Genomic DNA, 25,946 nt, shown 5'->3' on the forward strand with positions numbered 1-25,946 from the left:
GGAATTCTATAGTTTAATTCCAAATATGTACAACAGAACATGAATGCTTAAGTGTTGTTTTAAGTATGAATACGGCTTTAAATGTACGTACAAAACTTAATAAAACGCAACTTTACCCACTAAAACTTAAGTTTTTCACAATCTTGCTACGACGAGGATCATTGAGTTTTGGGAACAACCAGAAGTCTAAGTCTTAATGAATAGGGTGAATGGCAGAAGTTCAATAACGTGGTGAGCCAAGAATGAGGTCATAACATTAGCACGGTATGGCGTTGAATGTACATGTGGAGGATAACATTGCTATTTGCCATTTATGGTCATTTCTCAGTCAGTTTTGTCAAAAAAAAAAAAAGGGAGAGGGGGGAATCTATGTGTTTCCACTTTATCGATTGCTTATTGTTTTTGAGTTGAATAATGGAATCTATGATTCATCTACTGTCACAACACTTCAACGAATCCTTGCCTTCTTTTGGTCGTCATTAAGCATTCATAGAACCCAGCGAGAAGAAACTTTCCTAGTCTTAGGTCTTTCGTAATTATTCGTCCTGCTGTTGCCATTGTGCCATTGTTAACCCCAGTGTAACACAATCTACTGCATGTGACACGCCTATCTTCCATGATGAAATTTTCAACACGGGTAATGTTAGCGTCAGTTGATGTTGTTTTTGTACGTGCAGAGCTCTGCTCATCTTTCACAGTCGTTCGTCCTGCTTTAAACTCACGCACCTACTTCGAAACAAGTGTTTTCTACAAGAGCACTATCAGAATACTTACTTTTCAATTGGCAGTGAATATCGGCTGCGCAATATCCAGTTGCGGTGAGGAATTTCACAATTACCTGTTGCTCTTCAAGCGAAAATTCCACCCTGGGCAGTATCAGAAACACGTTTTTACTTGTTCAGGCACTGTAAGTCAACTGCTGCCATTTAGTAAACAAAACCTGCATTGCTTGAGATAAAGGATGGAGGTCTCGGACGCCACAGTTGCTTTCCTGAAATGACAAAAAATGTGGACTTTAGAAAAAAATTGTATAATTTTGGCGTGCACCTCGTGTCCTCATCATCATAGGTATTCTACCAGTATTAGAGGTCACTTGCCGCAGCTGAGAAGCTTCCATGTTCCACGGTCTTCCGCTAACCTTTTCGTTTGCGCGTATGACTTTTCTGTTTTGATATCATCCATTAATTGTAATCTCCTTCGCCCCCTCCCTCTTTCCTGCCACCATATCCCCTAGCATATCTCTCATGATACAGTCCTTTCGTAGCCAATGTTCCAACTACTCTCTCTTCCTCTTCTTAATCATATCTAAAATTGTTATCTTCTTCCCCACCATTTCTAAGACACTCTCGTTCGTTTTCCGCTCGACCCAGCTAATTCTCTCTATTCTTCGTATCTCGTGTAACATCCTGATTTTCGGTTATATACTTTATATAACATTACCGTCGCATCATAAGGTACTGTAGGAAGACTAATGTATTTAATTCTGTACTAGTATAGCTCGACGTGTACGAGGGCTGTTAGAAAGATTTCTACAAGTTACCACTAACAGTGTTCTGTTCTCTTCTAGTGTTCAGCTAGTGTTCTGTTATTATAAAATTCGGAAGAATAGATTTAAACGAATGTTTAAATTATCTTCGATTGTTGGTTTGAACATATTCGTATATTTGTCATATCAGTTTAATAAGAGTTTTGTGTGAGAAATGGAAATTTCTCGTAAACACTTTCGCACAATAATTTTAAATGTAGTTTAACACCGAAAAAGTCAGAATTTGGGTTTATTCGTACGAACCCAAAACTAAACTCCAATCCACTGTTTTTTTTTTGTTTTTTTTTTTGTTTGTTCCAGTAAAAATGTTGAATTAGTGACTCATTGTCCGTACTCACGTGATTTATCACCTGACTTCTTTCTGTTCGCATGAAAAACAAGATGCGAGGTGATTGATTTGTGTTGTCCGAAGCAGTTGTAGGCGCATTCCCAACAGCGGTTTCTAAGGTAGCAGCCTCCGAGTGGAAAGAGTACTGTCAAAATTAGTTTGAGCACGTGCAAAAGGTGAATATTTTGAAAAACAACAAAGCCATTTCAGAATTTTGCATGTCTTCAAATCTAATAAGTGGTTGAAACAGAAACAACAAGCTATTTTGAGCTACTTGAAGCTATTTTATCCATCATGGTATGGTTTACGTATTTTATTTTCAGGGTGTTAAAGGTAAACTTAACTGTACCTAAAATGATTTTTTAATATATGATAGAAGCCATGAGATGTAATTGAAACAGCAATGTGTGTTTATGTAAATAAACCAGTCACTGACAAAGGTGAAGTTTCCCAGTGAAAATTTCAGCATTAATAAAAATTAAAACGTATTCGTGAGTTTAATAGTTACAACCATCATGTCAGAGAGTGAGTTGCTCGTGGTTGCTTTTGGATGCCTTTTAGGCAGTCGATTTTGGACCATTGTAACAGTGTTCCTTCCAGATATAGCTCCTTTTTCCCGCAGAGCTAAGATAAATTGCGGCAAGGCATGTTTTGTGTAGGGCATGTCCTATAGCAAATAGTGGCCCAATTCATTCTTACATAACACTAGTCAACAAGATTTTGGCACAGAAATGAAAATACCTGATTCTAATAGAACTTTTCACGTAGAATTCGAATCTGCAATCAGTTTTACTCCATCACCCTCAGTTTCCCCGTGACAGAGGGATTTTCGGGAAATTTCCCCTCAAATTTTCCTTTTACAATTTTTGTACCTGTAGCTCGGGTACCCTTAGGTATAGAAACACACAAATTGTATTGTATATTAGCTTGATTTATACTTAGTAAGCCCTCTAAGTTTCATAAATATCGCATTATTCTTTCTAGAGAAATAAACATATTTATATAAAAATATGCTATGTGTACTGTTGATTTTACCATATTCATTAATGCAGGTAAAATCACATATAACTTCCACGAAAATTACAATATAAGCACGGTTTATACCTCATTGGATTTGAAATAAAACATATTGTCAATGATGTGTACACCATGTCGCCATTTTTGTATGAGGGATTTTCTAGAGGGATTTTGTGGGAAATTCCCTCCAAAAAGTAGTTTATAAGATTTTTTGTCTCAACTTGCTATTTGTATATAGTGATACAGAAACAGGAACTGCACTAAAACATAGTTTTATGTCTACTTAATAAATAATGTTAATTTCATGTGAATTGCATTATTCTGTCTAGAGATATAAACTATTGTGTCTTATTTATAGGTAATAAAGAATATACTATGCAAGACTTTTACAAACACAAAATCCTAACGTTGACGTATTATTGTCGGCACATGGATACTCAAATACACGCACAAATACACGCATGCTTTCTGTGGAAAATAATACTTTTTAATATTTTAATCTGGCAACAATGCATAAAAAAAAAAATGATGACTCACGTAGCCTGATGACTGTTAGTAGCGTTGAGTGACGGTCCAAGCTGGACGTGTTTTAGGTGTGGCCACCTGTAAGTTGAAGTGTTTGTGCATTGTGGAGTTCGAATAGATTGTGTTGTGTGGTGATGCACTGAGTTAGATTACGTTTGTGCTGCTTCATGATTGATGGAGTGTATATTCGTGTGTGTATGTGTGTGTGATACCTTACAGGATTCAAGATGCCGAGGAAGTGTGTAAATCACCTGGACAATTTCTGTTATGTATGTGGGGAGGTGACATTTAAATCGCAACGTCGATGTTTTACTCCACTTGTGAGGAAGTGTTATCAGTTATATTTTGGTTGCTGTGTAGGAGACCAAGATAAGAATTGGGCTCCTCACTACATTTGTTGTACTTGCATGAAACGTCTGACTGGGTAGGCAAATGGTGAACGAAACATGAACTTAGCAGTACCGATGATCTGGAGGGAACCAAAAGATCATTCTTCAGATTGCTACTTTTGTATGACACAGATAAAAGGAATAACCCGTAAATCTAAACACACAGTACAGTACCGTAATTTGCCATCAGCAATTAGGCCAGTTCCACACAGTGCAGAATTACCTGTACCAATACCTTCTGCTCATCTTACAGTAAATGAGGATTACGTACTTCAGGCAACTACTGAAGTTCCAAATGAAGAAGATGATCCTACTTATGTAGGAAGCACATCTACATTGGATCCCCCATCTGATAACTCAGAATGAACTAAATGACCTCGTACGGGATTTAAAACTCTCCAAGATACAGGCAGAACTTCTTGCTTCTAGACTTAAAGGCTGGAATCTGTTCCATCGTAACACTAAAGTGTGTATTGTTCGAAACCGTCATACAGAGTTTCAAAACTACTATTCTCAAGAATATGATTTAGTGTATTGTAATAATGTCTGTGCTGTGATGGATACACTCGGACATGCACATATAAGTACAGAATGGAGATTGTTTATTGACTCTTCCGAAACTAGTTTTAAGGCTGTCCTTTTGCACAATGGCAGCAAATTTCCTTCAGTGCCTTTGGCTTATGCAACTAGTATGAAGGAAACCTATGAAAACATCAAAATAGTGTTAGAAATAATTCAGTATGAAAAATACAAGTGCACCATTTGCTGTGATTTAAAAGTTATTTCTTTGTTAATGGGTTTGCAGCTTGGTTATACGAAATATTGTTGTTTCCTCTGCGAATGGGACAGCAGGAACAAAGCGGAACACTACATCAAGAAGGCATGGCTAAAGCGTGTATTAACTCCTGGACAGAAGAATGTTGTTTATTATTCACTGGTGAGCCCTGATAAGATAATTCTACCTCCTCTTCACATAAAGTTGGGGCACTTCAAAAACTTTGTTAAGGCAATGGACAAAAGTAAGGCAGGATTTTGTTACCTCAAGGAAAAATTTCCTCGGGTTAGTGACGCTAAAATCAAGGAAGGGATTTTTGTAGGCCCCCAAATAAGATGTTTGATTCGTGACCAAAAATTTGAGGATCTCTTAACTCCGGTTGAGAAAGCAGCTTGGTGTTCATTTAAATGTTTAACAGAGAATTTTTTAGTAAACCAGAAAGCCCCAAATTACCGTGAAATTGTGAGTGATTTCCTGCAATCATTCATATAGACTCCCACCTGGATTTCTTTCCTGAAAATCTTCGTGGCGTTAGTGATGAGGATGGGGAATGTTTTCATCAAATACCAGGGACAGTGGAGTTCACAAATGCTAGCTGATTACTGTTGGACACTCAAAAGAGATGTTCCAGAAGCCAAACACAGAAGAAAGTCGACAACTAAAACATTTTAGTTAAGGTAAGTAATTGTTCATTTATTAAGAAGATACCACTTACTTCTTTTGTATTATTTATTAAGTAGACATAAAATTATGTTTTAGTGCAGTTCCTGTTTCTGTATTACTGTATACAAATAGCAAGTTAAGACAAAAAAAATCTTATAAACTACTTTTTGAAGGGAATTTCCCACAAAATCCTTCTAGAAATTCCCTCATACAAAAAATGGTGACACGGTGTATACATCATTGAAAATATGTTTTATTTCAAATCCAATGAAGTATAAACCGTGCTTATATTGTAATTTTCGTGGAAGTTATATGTGATTTTATCTGCACTAATGAATATGGTAAAATGAACAGTGTACATAGCATATTTTTATATAAATATGTTTATTTCTCTAGAAAGAATAATGCGATTCTTATGAAACTTAGAGGGCTTACTAAGTACAAATCAAGCTAACATACAATATAATTTATGTGTTTATATACCTAAGGGTACCCCAGCTTAGGGGAAATTTCCCGAAAATCCCTCTCTCACGGGAAAATTGAGGGTGATGGAGAAAAACTGATTGCAGATTCGAATTCTACGTGAAAAGTTCTATTAGAATTAGGTATTTTCTTCCGTGTGCCAGAGAAAAAGTATTTTTTTTTCGACTAGTGTAACTTGATTTTGCCCCCCCCCCCTCCCTCAGATAAAATTTTCTGGAAGAAAGCCTGCATCTTAATAGTGTTGAAAGAAACAATTAAAAAATAGAAGTAAAGTATATTTTTATCAGCCTACATAGAATATGGAAGTAAATTATACTTTTCCAGTATGGCGGTTTAGTTTTCGTTTTTATTCTTGATCTTATACCTACAAAATTTCATAATCCTGTACGCAAAATAGCACCTAGCCCTTCCCGCTAGCACATGTGCCTTTGATGCACATGGTTCCGGGTTCGATTTCCGGTGAGGACACTCGGTAGGAAAGCTATAATAACTTTTTCAGGCCAACCATTCTGAGTAAGGTTTTTCCTGGGTTTTCCTCATTCATGCGAAACAAACACCGGAAGGTTACTAATGTATGATCCCAGACCGCTTCCTTCTTTCCACAATTCTTTTTTCCTCACCAATTCCCCGGACAGTGTGATCACTGTGGGACATCATCCCTCATACGTAACGGACTAAAATGGCCATAGATGCCAAAAGTTCAGAATTCTTAATTATTAATCGTAGTCCGTAATGTGTTTTTGTGTTCGTTTCCCGGTGAGAGAGAACAGAAATTTAATTTCGTATTCCTTCACTTTAATTAATCATCTGTCTCCTTTGCGATAAAAGGCATAATCGTACCCTCTTGGTTCCGGATTTGGATTTCATCAGACCCATGATCATACGTTTCTTGAAATGGAGAAAAGAGCAATTTGTGTAAGAAGATGACACAATGCTTATTGGAATCTTCATATCTGGCTACAGTTTTCGAAAATTATTCAATAATAAGACTAAATTCGTTATCATTGAATTCTGCATTTTCAGGAGTTCGATTTATATTTCTTGATGACGAAAATGTTATTGCAGAGCAAGTGGCAAAAGAAATAGAAATTTGCACAGTTATTAATGTGAAACATAGTGATTTTTCAGATCTTTTTACTTGTAGATTGACCAAATAGATAAGTTAATCAATATTTTTAATGCACTATTCTCTTTAGTATAGATAATATGAAATTTAATGTTTGCAAATGTGAAGCTGAGCGGAAGATCAAATCCTAGTTTTCCAAGAGAGATGCGTTTACCGCTATTGTACCTAGTCCTTCTCCAGACCAACCATACATTTTCACTTTATAAGGTCGATGTTCAGCTAACTCATTAAATTTCATTATATGTGTGTAGTTGGGAGGAAAGAAGTTCCAGTGTTGACGTATGGAAGTCAATGACTTGAAAATAATGGCTGACCGTGACAATCGGATCGATCTTTCTTGTGTTCTTTTTACTGTCTTTCTACATCTCGTCGAAGTGCGTTCCAAGGCTCAAAAGCTTGATGTCTATTAAGCCCTTTTTTGAACATTTGTAGTATAAATAACGTCTAAATGCCTTTTATTTTTGATTCCCATATGTGTGCATTGGAACTACTAATCACGTGCGTATATGTGTATACACGGTGGCTATGAAGTGTGGAACTAATGGGAGAACTTGATTTTAACATGTAAGTCCATGGAGAAGAGCAATCTTATTAATAAACTTGAACGTTACTCAATTTGCTCTATTGTGTCGTGTTGTCAAATTCAAGCAAACATGTTGAACGTCGAAATTTCGCTGACAGCTGTCAGTATTGTTAAGTAAGGTTTAGTTAGGATAAAATGTGTGGGAAAAATGCATATGAATTTAAAAATAGTTAAGATCTTAACTGCTATATTAATTGAATTCAACTCACGCTAATTCTATAAGCTCGGTGCCTTGTGAGCCAAATATATCTCTCACGTATCTTTACCTTGAGAGCCGCGCAATGAGCAGAAACTCACGCTACCATGTTGTAACATTTACATAATCTGGTGGGTGGCATCTGCGCAAAATTTTATATTTGTATAACTCATAGAAATACAAAAGTAAAAAATATTTTTTTTTCATTGGAGCAGAAAAGCAGTTTGTTCTTGCAGTTTTAAATCTATTTTCGTAATAAAACACCGTATTCCCGTAGAAAGGGGTTTTCTTTTTTAGTGTGGCAGTCATTACGTTAAAGTATTTTTAAAATTTAAAGTTATATGCACAGGTAACCAAAAACTTCTTGTTGTTTATTTCTATTTCATATGTAATTAATCCCCATACATCCCTATCCCTGCTGAAACCTTTTCGTAACATGAGAGCTCAGTGGTAGAGCGCTTATCTCTAGTGCAGGGATCTGTAAATTTGTGGTGGAAAACATCGTGTCTGTGGGTTTTTTAAAGGTTCTCTCGTTTCCTCCCACATTTTCATTCTCGAGTTCTTTCTTAATCATCCGTTAGCCTAAAGGTTATGTTCATGTGGCGTAAAACTGAAAAATGTAGTTTAAAATTTTTTTTTTTCGTTCTGACAATTCTAACGTATGTCAGCGAAAATTCCATTTAACATGATTTCTTAAGTTAAATGGAAACTTAACTTAAAACAAACCATTTGAGTTTAATAGTAGCAGCAGATAATCGAAAATGTTTTTTGCCTGTCCTCACCATTCTCAACACCCTCCCTCAAATATTGTAGTCTATTTCTTTGATTTTTTTTTTTTTTTTTTTCAGTATGAAGGGTGCAGAGTGTCCATTGCAGTGGTTTCCCTCTGTTTAATGATGATCCAGAACTGAGATTTTCACAGCATGCACCTCAAATTTTAGTTATAAGGCAGAGTGTATTAGGTTGAAATTAGGTGACCGTTTCCCACTATAGAGGACCCTTCCTTCCAGTCTAGCGTATGGGAACCCTATTATTCAATCAGTTCCTTAGGAGTTCTGCCGAAAGGAGGGCACGGTGGTTTAGTAATGTAGCGCTCATAAATGGTGCGAGTAGTACGTGGTTCGATCTCAGGCCATGTAAGTTTAGCGGTGGCCAGCAGCGTGTCCGTGAGTTTTCTATTGAGTTATCGTTCCTCTCATTTTCGTATCAAACTAATTATTTTCATAAACTTCCATCTTCATTAGTAGTCGTCTCCTTTAGTCCAAATGGCAAAGTCTTGGGACTTAAAGCTGCTGATTTAATGTAATGTTGGCGCCCTTGGTTCCAAACTTAATAGCCACTTCATATAATATGAAAGAACACATGCTTTAATGTTAGGATAGGGGATTTATTCAACAAGAGTGAAGAATTGACTGCGTATGCATTATATGTAGATACTTTATTTTGAAAAATGAAAATAATTCCCGATCATTTGTTGCGTTATATTAAAGCATTTTATGAAATAGGTAGGGCATTAAAGTTACTTTGCTTTTTTTCTTTTTCTTCTAGGTTATCTCGAAAACGTAAGAGAAGCAGTGGCTCGATAATAAAAATGAGCAACGAATCAAATCATAAACTTAAGATTAAAATATCATTCAAGACGGATGGGAAGACAAAGAAAATTGTAAATAGAGAACATTCAAAAATAAAGTGTGGGCATTGTGGACGTATTTTCAGTAATAAAAAGAAACTTACTGAACACATTAAAAAGGCACACGAAGCTACTAATCCAGAAATCAGTAGCTTGGGAGATGGTAACATAGCACCAGGGATAGATATTTGTTCTATATGTGGTAAAACAGTTAATGGATCATTGTTAGAGCATATTCAAAATCATATCGATAAAAATCGTCATTTTTGTAGTACATGTGGCAAAGATTTCGGAAATGCAGGTGCTCTTAGTATGCATATGAATGCTGTACATTCTATGCGTCCAGAGTACATGTTTAATTGTAACATATGCGATAAAGGATTTTGCAGTTCACGTTCATTGAAGTTGCATAAGAAAAAGCACTCCCAGGCAGCTGATATCTCATGTGATGTTTGTGGAGAAGAGTTCACTGATCCTGTGTTTTTCAGAAAGCATTTCAAAGCCCACGAAAATGATGATGTCTTTGAATGTCGTTTGTGTCATGTAATATATACTAAGATGTCAAGTTTTCGCTATCATATGGATACACATAGACGCTCGGCAACAGCAACTAGAAACCTTGTGTGTGAAGTGTGTGGTAAATCATTTTTAAGGAAGACGCAACTCAAAAACCATTTGAGAAGTCATTCTGGCGAAAAAATCTATGCCTGCGACATCTGTGGTCGAAAACTTGCAACAAGCTCCGCTTTTAAGTACCATTACCGCATTCATACAGGCGAAAAGCCATACAGTTGTGAAGTGTGTGGGAAATCTTTTACGCGGAAAGACTTTTTAGTTCAGCATACAAGGACTCATACTGGGGAAAAGCCTCACAAGTGCGACATTTGTCACAAGTCATTTAGTCAAACAACTACTTTGTCAATACATAAGCGCTCTCACACTGGAGAAAGGCCCTATTCATGTAGTATATGCAGTAAAGCATTTTTGTGTGGGGCAAGTCTTAGCATTCATATGAAAACACATGGCAATCATCAAGGTCGATCACGAAAGGAAGAATTTGGATCTCAAACAGAACCATCGTTAACATTTGAACATTTTCTAGCGTAAAGAAGTGAGTTAGTTTCGTTATTCAATAATTCACAACGGAATTTCCGTAACATCATTTCTATTAAAAGATACATTACTAGTTCCCTTGTTTTAACAAAGAAAGATTTAAAGCAAAAATGTGTAAGGTGAAGCGAAGCGAAGGAGCGAAGTCACACCGAAATTAATCTACAAAAATCCCTAAAATGTTTATGTTAACCGCGTCCCGGTTTAATACGAGTTATTTCGTTTTACTAATTAGGTCACGTGTGGTTTAATTAGTCAGAAGGATTTGTACCAAAAAAAAAAAAAAAAAAACACACATTGTTTTATTCATTGTTTAGCTCAATTTCAAGATGAACTTGCGCATACTGTCTTTCTCTTTTTGAAAATCGTTAATGTTTATGGTGATATGTGACGTCATGAAACCATACTTGGACTAACCCGAGTTAACTCGTACCTTTCCTAAATGGAAAATATAAACACACATAAGTATACATTGTCGTCAAGAAGGCGTTATTTATTTTGGATAGGTATAAAGAATCACAAATACAAGGATTACAGTTTGACAAAATTCTTTGTGAAGATATCTGACTTCATAAAATAATGCTCGAACTAAACCGAGTTAACTCGTACTAGTAACGTAATATCAGAACAGTAATATACAGTGTGATTATATATTTTGCATATTTGAGCCCTAATTGTTTAAGGTGCAAGCTATACCATTTGTAGAAAAAGCACTGATGTTTTATTTGATGCTGAGTTCTATGCTGTAGCAATCGTGGCTGTTGATCGTATACAGCATAAATTGCGTTTTCTAGTTGACACATATATGGCGGCCACTGTGTGGTACACGCAAAAGCAAGGGGTAACACAAAGTGCTGCGTTGCAGTCTGGACACAAGAAGCGAGATTCACGTCGAATTTTCTTCCCTTTTGCGTGACTTTGTTGTATACGAAATATCTCGCAATAAATCACGAAAGAACGGTCGACGAAACAAAATGCGAATTTACGCGTGCTGGTCTAAATTGAAGTAAAAGTGGAAAACGTAATAGCTCGGGTTGGTCCGTTAGGACCTGATTACTTTGGATAAAGTGGACAGGGAAGCGGTTCAAGTATGTTGGTTAATATATTCCGTTTGCTTGAAACGTGAAATGCAAACGATATTTGGTTCAGTAGGTATCGAACCTGGGATCATTCGAGTGCCAATCATTTTGCTACTCAGAATGCTATTATTTTTTCATTTTAAATCTAAAGAAGTTGTGCTGAGATCGGTGGCGTGGCTCTGTAATCTAACTTTTTTAAAGATCCAAGATAGTGCAGGGTGTCTACCGGTCACGAAAGTCACGAAGGTCATGAAAAAGTCACGAAATCAGAAAACGGTCACGAAAGTCAAGAAAAAATAACGAAATTTAGCTTCAGGGACATGATTCTTTTATCTGTACGAATATAAGTACAGATTGGAAAATTTTATTGTATAAAACGTCAAAATTCCCGTCAAAAATGTCTATCGTCGGCTTTAGACGCTACCAAATCGCAAGCAAAGCACGCTTCTATCGCATGCATGAAAATTGGCTTCATTCACATTCAAATTCGCTCTTGAGACTGTCCTTCAGCTGACATCATTGAGAGTGGCGATGCAAATCACATTGCATCGCCGAAACCACCAACGCATCTAACCAGGTTATTCAACTGAGAGAAAATACCAACCTTTTATCACTCCAAGGAACAGCCTTTGAAAGTAGAGATAAGATAAAGATAAATGCTGAGGAATATAGTTACTGTTATTAGTTTTTGAATGTTACGAAATTTTATGGTTTGGTAAAGAAAAGGTTACGAAAAAGTCACGAAATTTAATTTTGGAATTTTAGTAGACACCCTATAGTGTTACGGTGATTATTCAAGCCTTGGTCTGGTTCGGTCCGGAGCCCACGTTAGTACAATTCCTGTTCTTCATAACTTTGTTGTTGTATAAGGTCGTAAGACACAAGAACTCAAATCATAAGAAGGAAATTCAGGACGACCAAACCTGAAATTTTTGTATAAAGATTATGAAGAGAATTTGAATTAATTCAGAGGATAATTTTGAAATGTTGGAAACGAGGGTAAAATAAGTTTTTTTTTTTTTTTTAACAGTATTTTTAGTTTGCTGTAAAAATCCCTCAAGAGTGTAATTTTTATGTGTTGAGCTTGAATATTAAGAACTTTTCAACCCTGGTTAGAGTGCGATGTCGTTAATTTTAAATTTTCGAGGAAGTATGTTAAAGAAAGAAAAAAAAAAGACTAAATGATCTTTACTTACATCTGTACGTATGTGATGGTATATTTTATTTAATGTATGAAAAAAAAAAAAACTTTTTCCATCAGCTACAATGCCATCTTGATTTTCCTGTTTCAGAGACGCATGTATGAATTACAAGCTATGCCCAATAGAAGATAAAAATTCTTGATAATTACTTCCTCGATTCTGAATTAAATTGGCTTACCATACACGACCATATGGAAATTATTTTTTTAAATCACTTCTCGGAAAGTTAATGTTAGAATCTGTTAAAAGACAGGGTGGGTTTCTAACAGTACAATTCCTTGGTTTTGTCTCCTTATTATAATAGTATGATTACAGTAATACAATATATAATTATTAAATTTGCAAAAGATTGATAAGGTTATCTCAAGAAATAGAACCACAGTTGCATATTGAAGTAATATTCATGGATTTCATTGATAGTCTAAAAGACAGTATGTTCTTCAGATATCTTCCCAAATAGCACGAACAATAAGTTTTGTTATAGGAATGCAGGAGCTTCCAGTATTACATGGTTATTATAAATGACTGGAGTGGTTTCATGAATTTGCTGTAGCTATAGTATTTACATATAATCACGAAATTTTACAATAATGTAAAGAAACTTAAAAAAGAAAAAAAAATACAATTGCTCGGTATGTCTCCCCTTACTCATTCTTCATATATCGAGTCTATAATCATGCCCTTTCTATCAGTCTCTGTAAAAGAATTCTTGATGCAAGCTCGCAATCCTGTGGGATCTGCTGGTGATGGAGGCTTAAACTTGGAACTTTTCACATCCTCTTCCCCCCGCAGAAATTCGTAGGGTGTTAAGTCCGGCTGGCATGAAGGCCAGGACCGGAATGTCAATCATCCCCACCACGACCAATCCATTGGTTTCCCAATCGCGCATTTTAGAATGCAGGAACATTTCAGTGGAAGTGGGGAGGAGTACCACTCTGTTGGTAGATGAAGTCCACACGGTTGGTCTCCAGCTGTGTCATGAGCCAGTTCTCCAGTTTATTCAGATGTACGTTTCCTCTGATGGTCTGTAGACAGGAAAAGAATGAATCATAAGCTTTAAACTTTGAGACCGCAGAGAACACACTAACTTTTGGTGAGCCACACATGTGTTCCACGATACTAGGGGGATTTTCCGTCTTAAGATTCGCATATCGTGTGGAGGGAAAAAATACCCCATCACTAAAATAAAAGTAAGTTTATTTCAAAATCAACCTCTTCTATCATCTGTTGCATTCGTGTAGAAAACTCGAAGCGATACACTTCATCATTAGGCGGAAGGTTTATACAGGTTGCAAGTTATGGCGTCTGTTTCAATCTTTTCCGTAGAATCTTCCAAATGGTTGATTGTGGAATGTTCAGCTGTTTGCTTTGCTTACTCTATTCGTCGACTTCTGTGGGCTAAGTTCCTTGCACGTGCTCAACAGTTTCTTCACCCATTGGAGACCGACCCATTCACTAGTCCTTACAGAAGAAGGCATTCCGGTGCCAAATTCGATGACCAAAAGAAGTGTATATTGAACAACCATGCACCATAAACCTCCACACAGTGCGGTGGGAACCCATCCCTTTGGAAGTAACAGTAGAAACTTCTATCTCCATTTAACAGGGAGACAAACATTGTCGCCTGTAGCATTTCCTAATACCGCTCAGTAATGAATATCGGTCCCATATTCGACACTATAAGAATGGTGTTCCACAGTCCACAACACACCGCAACTGTCTTAAGCAACTCTTTGAAGATGACAGTCAGGTAAGAGTTACGATCACTGCAATCCCTGATTCTGTCGGTTAACCTCCACACTGACAAAAATATTGGCGTTACTGGTGAGAATGTCTTTTGACAATGAAGAATACCAATTTGGCGTGGGAGACCCGGGTTCGATTCCCGGCGGGAGCTCATGTGGTTCGGATTCCACGTTAATCAGTAGGTCCACGTCTCATATAGCCTCGCTGCTGAACGGGACGCTAAACTAAAATCAACTCCATCAACTGAAGAATACCAGATGCAGAACTTCATACGTCACGGTCGTTCTCGGTAATTTTCTGCTGCGGGTGGTGGGTTTTAAATATATTTCACTTCTTGTGTCATACCGACTTCCACAATTCTCATTTACCGTTTCCATTACCGACTTTTTGTGTAATACCGATTTCATTCGATTGATGTATTGGATTGATGTCTGATGACTTCTGATTGTGCTGACCTGTGGCGTGTATTGCGCGTTGGACTTTTTGTGAATACTGCGAACATTATTATTGAAATTCCATAATCAGTAGCAGTTTTAAGCCTACCACTACAAGGATTGTGCACTACCCTTCTCGTTGTACGGAATTTGATTATTATGGATGCATCCGTACTATGTGAAATTGGTAATGTACATGGATGGCGGTTGTAGACCCAGCAGCTTTAACACTGCAGTTCCGGTTCCCAGATAACAGAATCAATTCTGTTCTTTTGTCTCTCATTTATGTTATTTACCTGTAAGAAAGGAAATCTCTGTTGTGACTCTGTGATCCAAATTCTCAATGACGACAAATAATCAAGTCTTATTACACAAGTGGATTCAGGGGAACTTTCTAGTGTTATTTAATACTTTACAAGACTCTCTTTCCATCTGAAAAAAAAAAAAAAAAAAAGACCTCAATCCAATACGGCAGATGTTAATTGGCGGCCATGAATTACAAGCAATCTCAAACAAGGTCCCTATTCCGTTTATAACGGTGAGCTCGGAATGACCGACACTTTCATTCTGTCGTGGGACTTTTGACTCCCTCCGTATTTTGCTACCAAGTTTTTGTTGTACATTGTATGTTTGAATTCAAAAGAGTTTCATTTCACGTTGTCGAATTACGGTGGACTTCTAAACTATGTGAATTCAATACTGAGGTAGGAAATAGTAGATCTGCAACTTCTAGTTACAATAGAGGGATAAAATCAGATATGAAACCTTCTCTTCTGAATCTATACCAGAAACAGCTTCTCGATATCTCTTACAATTATTACAATATTGAAACCAGAAGTTGTACTAGCTTTTCTACTTCCGGTTGTAGTACAAAAATAAGAGCTGAGATGAAATCTATTCTTAGGATTCTGAATTGATATCAAAGCACCATTTCTCCACTGACTCCGTTTCTCCATGGAAATCAATCTTAGAACAGGAAGTGGTAGTAATTTCATGGTTGCAATAAACGAAAAAGTCGGAAGTGAAACCTATATATATGGCACTAAATCTACATCATAAAGTTTCTCGCTATCTACTGGTGATTTTTTGAACTTTGGCGATCAGTGTTGAAAACGAGAACTACAGACTTCTACAATTTCCGCTTTGAATAAAAAGATGAAGGTCGGGATGGAACTTATTCTCATAACTCTTAATTGACAACTGTGTAAAATGTGAGTACATAAAGACAAGCCCTACGATCCAATGTGACGGATTTCGCGATTGCGATATGAATCGGTAGTACTGTCAAATACAAGGCCGCTATCCTCATGTAAAATGATGAACCCGGAATAGCCAACATCTGCGTTTTGAAGAAAGAAGGGTGTCCTGAGATTTTTACATATCCTGTATGAAAGCATTTGTCACAATACTTGCTTAATAGAAAATACTTTTTAAAAAGATATATTTCGCAGTCTGTCATTAGACCATTTATCTGAAGACCTATTTGTCGCGTGTTCGAATCCTGTGGCCCTCCACGATTCACTTCATTATTATTCTTGAATCATTATTCCCTTTAGCCTAAAGGGTAGACTGTTGTACGTAAAACTTAAAGATACAATAAATAATATTGCAGTGCAAGAAGATCGTGTAATATTGATCAAAAAAGATAATGGAAACGGCGCTAGAGAGGATGAAGTGGATGCTGGATTAGTTGGTGGTTTAGAATTAAATGTCGATTTTCAGTAGCGAAGCAATATGTGAAATGAAACTGTATTTTTGCATGAGATCCTAACTATGTAATTGTAGTGGGGATCAAACCTGTCACCTGCACAAAAAAGAGAACTCGAACGATGTTTATTTAGGTGCAGAAGAAGGAGACTAGTTATTTATTTTACTGCTGCAGGGGAAGAGCCTACCACTTTGTCGGATTCTTAAAATGTATATTAGTTAGGGTTGTTCGCCCAGCCTTTTTTCATTGTAAGTGGTCTTGAAGTAGGCAGCTGAAATTCCTTCCGCCATAAAGATACAACAATAAACCGCCTTCGCCGTGTAAGTTTGTTTAGATATGCTGAAGAAACTGATTCCCTTATCATTAACTACAAATCATTCTTATGGAGAGACTTATTTAATTTTGTCAATAATTCAAAGCGAAGTAAACAACTACCGTAACGGTTGTTTGTAATTTAAAATTACATACATAAACTTAAAAGATGTGAAGACTTAAATTATCAAACTTCCTTGCTATGTGCCTTTTTTTTTTCCTCGGTATTTTCAAGGTTGGGTAGAAAGTGTACTAGTTAGGGTATTTAGTTTACTTTCTTTTTTTTTTTTTTTCTTCTAGGTTATGCCAAAAACTTAACAGAAGTTCTGGCTTGATAAAAGAAAAGGTAAAGATACCATATGAAATTAAAATAAAAACATGGCTCAAGAAGAAAGGAAAAGCAAAGAATGATAGGAAACGCTCAAAATTCAAATGTGAACATTGTGATCGGACGTTTAATAATAAAAATAAATTCATTAAACATATTAGAAAATTAAATGAAGCTGATCATCCAGAAGTTAATATTTTAGAAGATGAATGCATAACTCCAGGGTCTGATATTTGTTCTATATGCGGAGAAAAGGTCAACGATTCATTAATAGAACATATTAGAAATAACATCGAGACCATCAGCATCTTTGTACGATTTGTGGTAAAGACTTTGACAGAGCGAAGAATCTCACAAAGCATCAAAAGATTGAACAGTTGATACATCCGAAGTACTTGTTCTATTGTAATATCTGTAATAAAGGATATCCTTTATCTCGTTTGTTGGAGTTAGATAAACCGAAAGATTTACAGCCATCAAATACGTCGTGTGATGTCTGTGGAGAACACTTCAAAGACCCTGTACTTCTCAGCAAACATTTCAGAACTCACATAAACAAGTTTCTTTCAGTACCGTATATGTCAAGTAATATATACTAAGTTGCCAAGTTTTTGCTATCATGTTTCTACATAATCGTTCCGAAACTAAAACTAAAAATTTTGTATGCAAAGTTTGTGGTAAATTTTTTAACGAAGACCAACTCAAAAGACATTTGAGAAGCCATTCCGGCGAGAAGACTTTTATGAAATTTGTGGTCGAAGACTTGCAACAAGCGTGACATTTAAGTATCATTATCGCACTCATACGCACAGGCGAAAGACAATATACTTGTGAAATATGTGGGAAATCTTTTTCACGAAAAGGCTATTTAATTGAGCATACTAGGATTCATACTGGGGAAAAGCCTCATAAGTGCGACTTTTATCACAAATCATTCAGTCAATCAACATCTTTGTCCATACACAAGCGTTGTCACACTGGGGAGAGGCCCTATTATAATATTTGCAGTAAAGCATTTTCATGTGGATCAAGTCTTAACATCCACATAAAAATACACCGAAAGCAAGAAAGTAAATGCAAAATAAATAAATAAATAAAATAAAATAAATATTTAACACAGTCGTTTTTGAGGATAAAGAAGTACAATAATTGTATCTTTTTTGTTTTTGTTCTTTATTTGGCATTTTAGAAAGCTACAACGTAATGGAATCTGTTGTATTGGGAACGTTATATGCCATATGGCATTTTTAACATTGTCAATTACTTTTTCGGTTGTAAGATGATTTAAGGCAAACATGTATGTTGTAGACTTTTGAGAAAAAAAAAACTTACCGAAATTAATCAACAAAACGATGTAATTAGTGTAATATCTTTGTGTTGTTAAAGTATACTAATTTATTGTTTATTGTTTTCTAAATAAAGTTAAATATGAAATGCGAACATTTTATTCAGCAGAGATCAAACATAAGATCGTTCACATGTTTGTCGCTCTGCTGCACAGGATACTATTTACGCTTGTATTTAAACTGTAAAAGATTATAGTAATAAGATTAATTCGGAAACGAGCTAATCTGAAATCTTAATTTAAAAATTTTAAATTAAAAACCCAGTGAATTCAAATTATAATTTTTAAATATTGGGGACAAGGGAAAGATAAGAGTTCCACTTGCATAGATTTAAACAGTTTTAATATGCTGTACGGATTCCTGAGAGTGCAATTTTCATGTATTGAATGAGACTAAGTTCCCAGTGAACCTGGCTAGAATATAAAGTGGTTAATTTTAAATCTTCGTCGAAGGTATGTGAAAAATTTACTTTGTAAAATGAAATGTTATTTAATATGTCTGTACATAGTTGATGATTAAATCAGAGTTGATAATCACAGACTTACTGTATTATTCAGTTCTTAGTCCTTTTGCAAATTATAATGAGAATTGATTATGCACGAAGCCCGATAATACACATTCTGTCTATATATCTGTAGTTTTATTTCTCCATGTGGTGTATAAAAAGAATTTTTTTAGAGGTTGTATCCTTTCGGTGTTGCCTTCGGTCTTGAAACGCTTTATGGCCGTCAACTTAGTTCCTCGTGCTTTAACACAATATTCAATCAGTCGAAGTCCCACGTGCGCTTCTCTTGATCCTACCTCTACTTCCGACTTCCTCGAACTGAACTGCTCCCACCTGGCTTCCAGGTTTTGATAATGTGGTTGCCAGTTGGAGCGCTCTGATTGGTTGAAGGTAGTTGTAGGATGTGAGACTCCATCCGCTTTATTTTCATGACTTCTTACATGAACCAATACAAAGTTGTTTAACAAGTATGTAATATGTGCAATAGGTAACAAATAGTGAACTCTACAAATTCTTCTGGTGAAACAATACACCACAGCCATGTTGTCAGAGTAAATCGTGACATTATTAAGGTAGTACAACATTGCAGCAAAAGCGGCAGCAAGAAACTCTGTAACAAATATTGGTAACTCTCGGATATGGCTCAGTAGGGACATACGAGCAGACGTTTTGTTCGTTTATTTATTTATTTGTGCATGATCCGAAACGAGCCGTTACTTCAATTTTACATCGTCCTTTCTCGTCCTTTAACTGCTTTTCTCTGTCGTTTCTCCTATCGTAAAAACATTCCTTTGCTTCATACATTAACCGGTTGAAAATGACTCCTCTAGAAAAGAAAGTGGAGAGCATACGGACTGATTACTGTTACACGATGTCCAATGCATCTTGTCTCTTCCGTATAAAAGAGTCAAACACTAATACTCTTCCACTTTAGAATAATATATATATATATATATATATATATATATATATATATATATATATATATATTTCAGTTTTACGACCCACGGTTATGCCGGTTAGGCTGATGATGAGAAGAGAAATGAATGAAATGGTGGAATGAAGAAAGTGAGATGAAACGGGAGAATCCAAGAAAACCCACGAGCACGGTGTTTATCCATCATAAAGTCCAACCAGCGCGAGCTGGGATCGAAGCAGGGACCCCAAGCACTGGAGGTAAACGCTCTACCACTGGGCCACCGCGCCCCCTGCTTTAGAATAATAATAATAATAATAATAATAATAATAATAAAAGTAGAAACGCTGTTATATTCGCACGTTAAATGTCAGCCATGAGGAACACTTAATTAAAGCCAATATTAGGATAGGATAGCTTGAAACACATTTAAAAGAATGGTACTTGTTTCAGTTCCTGCACATGATTCGGAGCTGAAGTACCGGTGTTTCATTTAGCGTGAATACTCATGCTCATAATACAAACATGGCCGCAGCGTTTAGATGGAGAGAAGTAGTAAGCAAATAATATTGTTTCGAAGGCTTGTATCCTAAACTTTTTATCATAAGAAAAAGAGAGTTATAAATATCTAAGGTAGGGTCGAGCAACCAGTGTTGAATCACTTAAAATGAATTGACTCCTTAGCAAAAGCAAGAACTTCTTAAAAAAGGAGATTTTTAGGGTTGACCAGTTTCATAAATGTAGACTGACTAATTGAATAAGATAGCGAACAGTAGTTCAAGAAACTAGAAACAATGCCATTTGTTAGTCGATACGAACACAAGTATTTTTAGTTCCTACTGTGTGGAAAGATGAATTCTTGACACAAGAAACAAGAAAGGTCCCATGATCATATGTACATAAAAGCTTTTCGTTTTGAGGGGTAGCTCAATTTGCTGGTTAAGCGAACAGCAGGGTAGTTCGCTATTCATACCAAGAACATTCAGAGTTGATTCTTATGTAAGAACGAGCAAATAACAATTAGAGGGAGTCTGCCGGGATGTGCCACAAACGATTTACTGAACAATGGTAGTTGATTCACAATACATTTACTCTTGTGCGTCGATCTGTCTGTGAGATGACCACTCAACCGTATTCGTGTCGCCTATAGCTGTCTGCATGTTATACGAACACTGAATGCAGAGGAAAATATTTTACAAAACATTGCGAATGATTTCTGTACTTGTGCAAGTCAAGTAGCTTGTGAAATGAATGTAGGCCTTGTGACTGTGTGGGCTATTTTTCACGAGAATGCATTGTATCCTATTGTTCAGAAGCACTTTGTTCAGTTTGTAGGAACGAAACACTTTCCTTTGTATTTTAAAGGAACATGAATTGCAAAAACTCTTTTCTTTTAAAACTTCATATTTAAAGTTTACGTATGACTTTGTATTTTTTTTTAACACGGACGTGTAAAATTTTGGATGGAGTTTTCAATAGAAAGTATTCTTACACGTATTTGGCAACAGTAGCTCCGCTACAAGTAATGACTACAATGCACTATATTTTAATTATGTACTATTGTGAGTCTAGAGTAAAATAATGTGAGTATCTAGAGTTCTCTTATTTTATACTAGTTTACTTCTGAATAGATTCAGTTCGAACACACCATGTGGTTTTATATTCCGTAACTATGGTATAGAACATTTAAAAATGGTAAATACCTTCGTACATTCCTTTGTGTGAACCAAGTGCTATTTTACGAGGGTTATTTCATAAATAATGCACACTAATTTTCTTTACTTACATGGTTATTTTTTATAATATCTTTTTATAATTCTTCAATGTAATCTCCTTGCTTCTCAGTGACCGAGTCCCAGCTTCTGGAAAGCTTCGATATTTCATCAAAATGACATTTTTATTCAGCTGTCGAATGGCTTGGGTAACGGGAGTAGAAAGCTCTTCTAGAGTTGGAAAACGACATCAAAGCATGGGATGTTTCAACTTTGCGAATAAAGTGAAATCTGGTGGACTCACGTCCGCACTGTAGGGAGCACGAGGTAACACTCAACCGATAGCTTTTCACTTGGGGTATTCCGAAATGCGGCTGAGCGTTGCCGTGAAGCATGTCGAAGCCTCGAAGTCGAGGTGTTTGCAGTAATCACTATAATGCACTACTGTAACGCTTCTTTTACATGAGACTCGGTTATGACGATTCCTTGGTAATCGCAAGCAAAAATCTCGTCGACATTTTGTCATTCCTTGTCTTGCATCATCGTTTATGCTCACACGATTACTACGGAAACAAATAGCCCAACGAGAAACTGTACAACGTTCCACTGTTAACTCATTGAAAACTTCACGTAAAGCTCTGTAAATTTCTATCGGGTTTTTGCCACGTAAAACTTCAACCTTAATGTATGACTTTTGATCATCAACATACACAGAACTCGAAACATCTGCAGCCTCCACTTCCAAAACTTGTCACAGCCAAGATATGTGCACCCCAGAATTCACAAGTACACATCCTGCTGCCTCATGAACTAAAATTCAAATGACACAAGGTTTACTGTGATTGCATCATTTACTGAACAATGTTGACAACCTGTACATTATTAATGAAATGACCCTTATAGTTTTGCATTATTATATTTCAATAAGACCACGCACGGTGTGAAGGTAAAGCTTCACATTTCCTGAACTTTGGAACGTAGACAAGGTAATATGGTCAATATCACGCTTCAGCAATGTTTATTCCCTTATGTTTCATAGAGTAAAAGACTGAAATGCTCGGATAATGCAACGAATTAGTCCCTTTCTAAAGAACAAGAAACGACAGGCGTTCTTTCTCAAAATCGGAAGGAACTAGAAACTGAATGCATTCCTAACAGTGAACTTTCGTTTATATATAATAATAATAATAATTCATAATAATAAAAATTGGAAGTAATTTTTTATTTTTTTCTTAAGAATGTATTCTGAAGAAAAAACTACAAGGGTGATTCAAATGAAGATCTTAAAAATGCTGTAAATATTACTAGAAACCGGATGTTTAGGCATTAAAAACCTGGGAAATAGGCACTTAAAATTTGAAAATAGGTAGTAAAATAGGCACTAAAATGTAACTCGAAATAATGAACAAAACACACAATACAATTAAACAATAGATTAAAGTCATAGATAATGTTCAAAGAATACAGAAATATACCTTTTGTTAATATTTTCTTTTACTGTACGTATAAAAACAAAGCTTGATATATATATATATATTCGAGGTTTGTCCGGAAAATACGTATAAAAGTTGAATAAGTTCTTTATTTTACAATTATTCAGGTATTACAATATGGTCTCCTTCAAAGTACTCTCCCTTAGACAAGATACACTTCTGCCAACGCCGTTTCCACTGTTGATAACATTGCTTAAAGTCTTCAGTTGGGATGCTGTTCAGTTGCCGTGTCGTTTCTGCCTTGAAGGGTTCCACTGCCCTGTCGCGACAAAACGCTGTAACTTTGGCGGAGCAGTTTTGAGAAGTCGCCACAGACCGGCTAATTTCCTACTTACATCGAAATTCTCTTTGGTATACTTTCAAAAGTATTTGACTCAGCTCAATGCTGGGCCTGGTGAACATAAATACCGGTGGCGGGAAATTCAAAAATGCTTATAGCGACAAAACAATGTAACTCAAGTTACAGCATTTTGTCGTGACACGGCAGCACATCTCCCAAGTGCCGCCCCTAAAGCACCATTTTGCATTTCGGGAACAGGAAGAAGTCACAAGGGGCTAAATCGTGTGAATAAGGCAAGTGGTCTGTCGCGGTGATTGAGCTTCGGGCCAAAAACTCACGCACAACGAGCGACGTGTGAGCGGGCGCATTGTCGTGATGAAGGATCCACCTGTCCCCTTGTGCCAAATCCGGTCGAACTCGGGCCACACGAGCTCTTAGACGTCTCAAAACTTCCACGTAGAACTGTCTGTTCACACTCTGGCCGGGAGGGACAAATTCCTTGTGAACAATGCCCCTAGAATCAAAGAAAACAATCAACATTGTCTTTACATTGGATCTTGCTTTTCGCGACTTTTTTGTTCTCGGTTCTCCTGGTAGCTTCCATTCCTTGTTTTGAGATTTGAGCTCCACATCGAATTCGTAAAACCAGGACTCGTCTCCAGTGATGACTCGGTTGAGAAAGTTCTCTCTTTCCTCTGCTTCCAACCAATCCTCACAGCACTCAACCCTCTTTGCTTTCTGTTCTCGAGTCAAGAGCTTCGGAACGATTTTCGCACACAATTTCTTCATTTCAAGTTTGTTTTAGAATTTCGTGAACGATTGTTTTGGGAATTGACAGCTCGTCTGCAATCATTTTGACTGTCAATCTACGGTCTTTAAGAACACAAGTCCGAATTCGTTCAACATTTTCATCAGACTTCGATGTCGACGGGCGTCCTGGGCGAGGGTCTCCTTTCACGTCTTCTCGGCCTTCCCGAAACATTTTTAACCACTTGTTCACGGTTGGTTCCTTCAGAGAATTGTCTCCGTACACTTGTTTCAAACACTCAAAAATCTCGGCCATTCTTACCTAGCTTTGCAAGAAACTTATGTTGATGCGCTGTTCCTCAATCAGAGAGAGCTCCATGCCGACGGCAGGTGAAACAGGGTAACTTTCAACAAGCAGCCACACACTCCTACTGACACGCAGAGCGCTCTGACTCGAACTGAGCGTTAATGGGATTGGCTACAGCAGTAGTGCCACCTGGCGGTGACTGCAACCTGTAAAATAAAGCTATTATTCAACATTTATTCGTATTTTCCGGACAAACCTCGTGTATAGGCCTAGGATCCAAGGGAAAGGCTATAGGGACTATAACCCCTTTTGACGCTCAAGTATACACTGGATAAAATGGGCTTCAGTCCTAGTTTCTTTACACTGGATAAAGCGGCAAACTGTGGTTTAGCCCCTCTCTTGTTCATATCTGGATCCCCAGCTGTATATATATATATAATGTTATTTATATTATATAATTTCCCAATGAAGTCTTATTTTGAAGAAAATGCATAGAATAGGCAACATTAGGAACTAAAACAATTATTTAGGCGGTAAGGGGTGAAATAGGCAAAATAAAATTGGCTTAAATCGAAACTACAAATCCCTGTATAAACTTTAAAACGTTACTTTTGATCATACCTTTAATATTAAAGAATAGGCATTTTGCCCAACATCCGTTCTTGAACTATAACAATTAAGAAAAAATATACTGTAGAGATATTGGATTTCCCTAATATTTTTAATATTCAGTATATAAACAAATCAAGATTTAAAAACGATATTATTTTTTATTTTTTTTCTTTCTTTATTTTCTGTGGATGATGAGAGACAGACACAACTTGGAATAATAAGACAGTCAGCAAACATTTCAAAATTCTCTTTAGTAGACGATTCCTCATTCTTCATTCTTGGTAAATTTATGTAACTTATGTAATCTGATGTAACCAAAGCGTTCTGTAACTGTTGACAAATTATTAAATAAGTCGAGAAATCCATTTACCTTGCACTTTCCTGAATCCTACACGTGCGTACTTTGGATGTTTTTCCGTAATTTCGTCGGCCATCTTCCTACTTTGTTCCATATAAAAACGTCCCAGGACCCGGAAGAGGGGAGTAGCACTCGAGAAGCGGTGAAGTACACGAGGAGCGGTAAAGTTCACGAGGAGCGAGTGTGAGCAACGACAGGAGAGACCTATACCAAGTTCCTCGCCAATTCGACACAGAAGCCGAGACATGGAGACCACCAGTCGACGACCAGGAACGGAGGTACGGAATACACATCCAAGGTCCTAAACGCCCAAACAACCTTCCTTTTCTTTCTTCCTAAACAAACTCTCGACTCTCTTTTTTTTTTAAATATTTGTTTTTATTTATTTCTACCCACATGCCCTATAAACTAAAACGCTCGTCGTCTTCTCAGTTACCTCTCAATTCTACCAGTGAGCTATATTTCCCAAGTTAACGATAATAGTTTCCTT

The 25,946-nt window shown here is 36.6% G+C and overlaps 1 protein-coding gene across 5 annotated transcripts in view; it reads left to right on the forward strand.

Moving 5' to 3' along the window:
- Window positions 1-25,946, forward strand: part of LOC145663070 (uncharacterized) — a 110,767-nt gene that overhangs the window by 58,604 nt on the left and 26,217 nt on the right. Inside the window, exons 4-5 of one of the 5 annotated variants that reach the window (XM_081729256.1) lie at window positions 9,180-10,372; window positions 17,153-17,292. The exons of 1 other annotated variant lie outside the window; for it this stretch is intronic. In XM_081729256.1, coding sequence (XP_081585382.1) covers window positions 9,180-10,368 — 1,189 coding nt within the window. In that variant the 3' untranslated portion in view covers window positions 10,369-10,372; window positions 17,153-17,292. Of the gene's footprint in view, window positions 1-9,179; window positions 15,339-17,152; window positions 18,518-25,946 lie in introns of those variants that run through there. 3 more of the 5 variants (XM_081729257.1, XM_081729255.1, XM_081729259.1) reach the window with 3 other exon arrangements.

Source organism: Thermobia domestica, chromosome 10 (genome assembly GCF_964235325.1).
Source record: "Thermobia domestica chromosome 10, izTheDome1.hap1.1, whole genome shotgun sequence".
In the NCBI taxonomy this organism is placed as follows: domain Eukaryota; kingdom Metazoa; phylum Arthropoda; class Insecta; order Zygentoma; family Lepismatidae; genus Thermobia; species Thermobia domestica.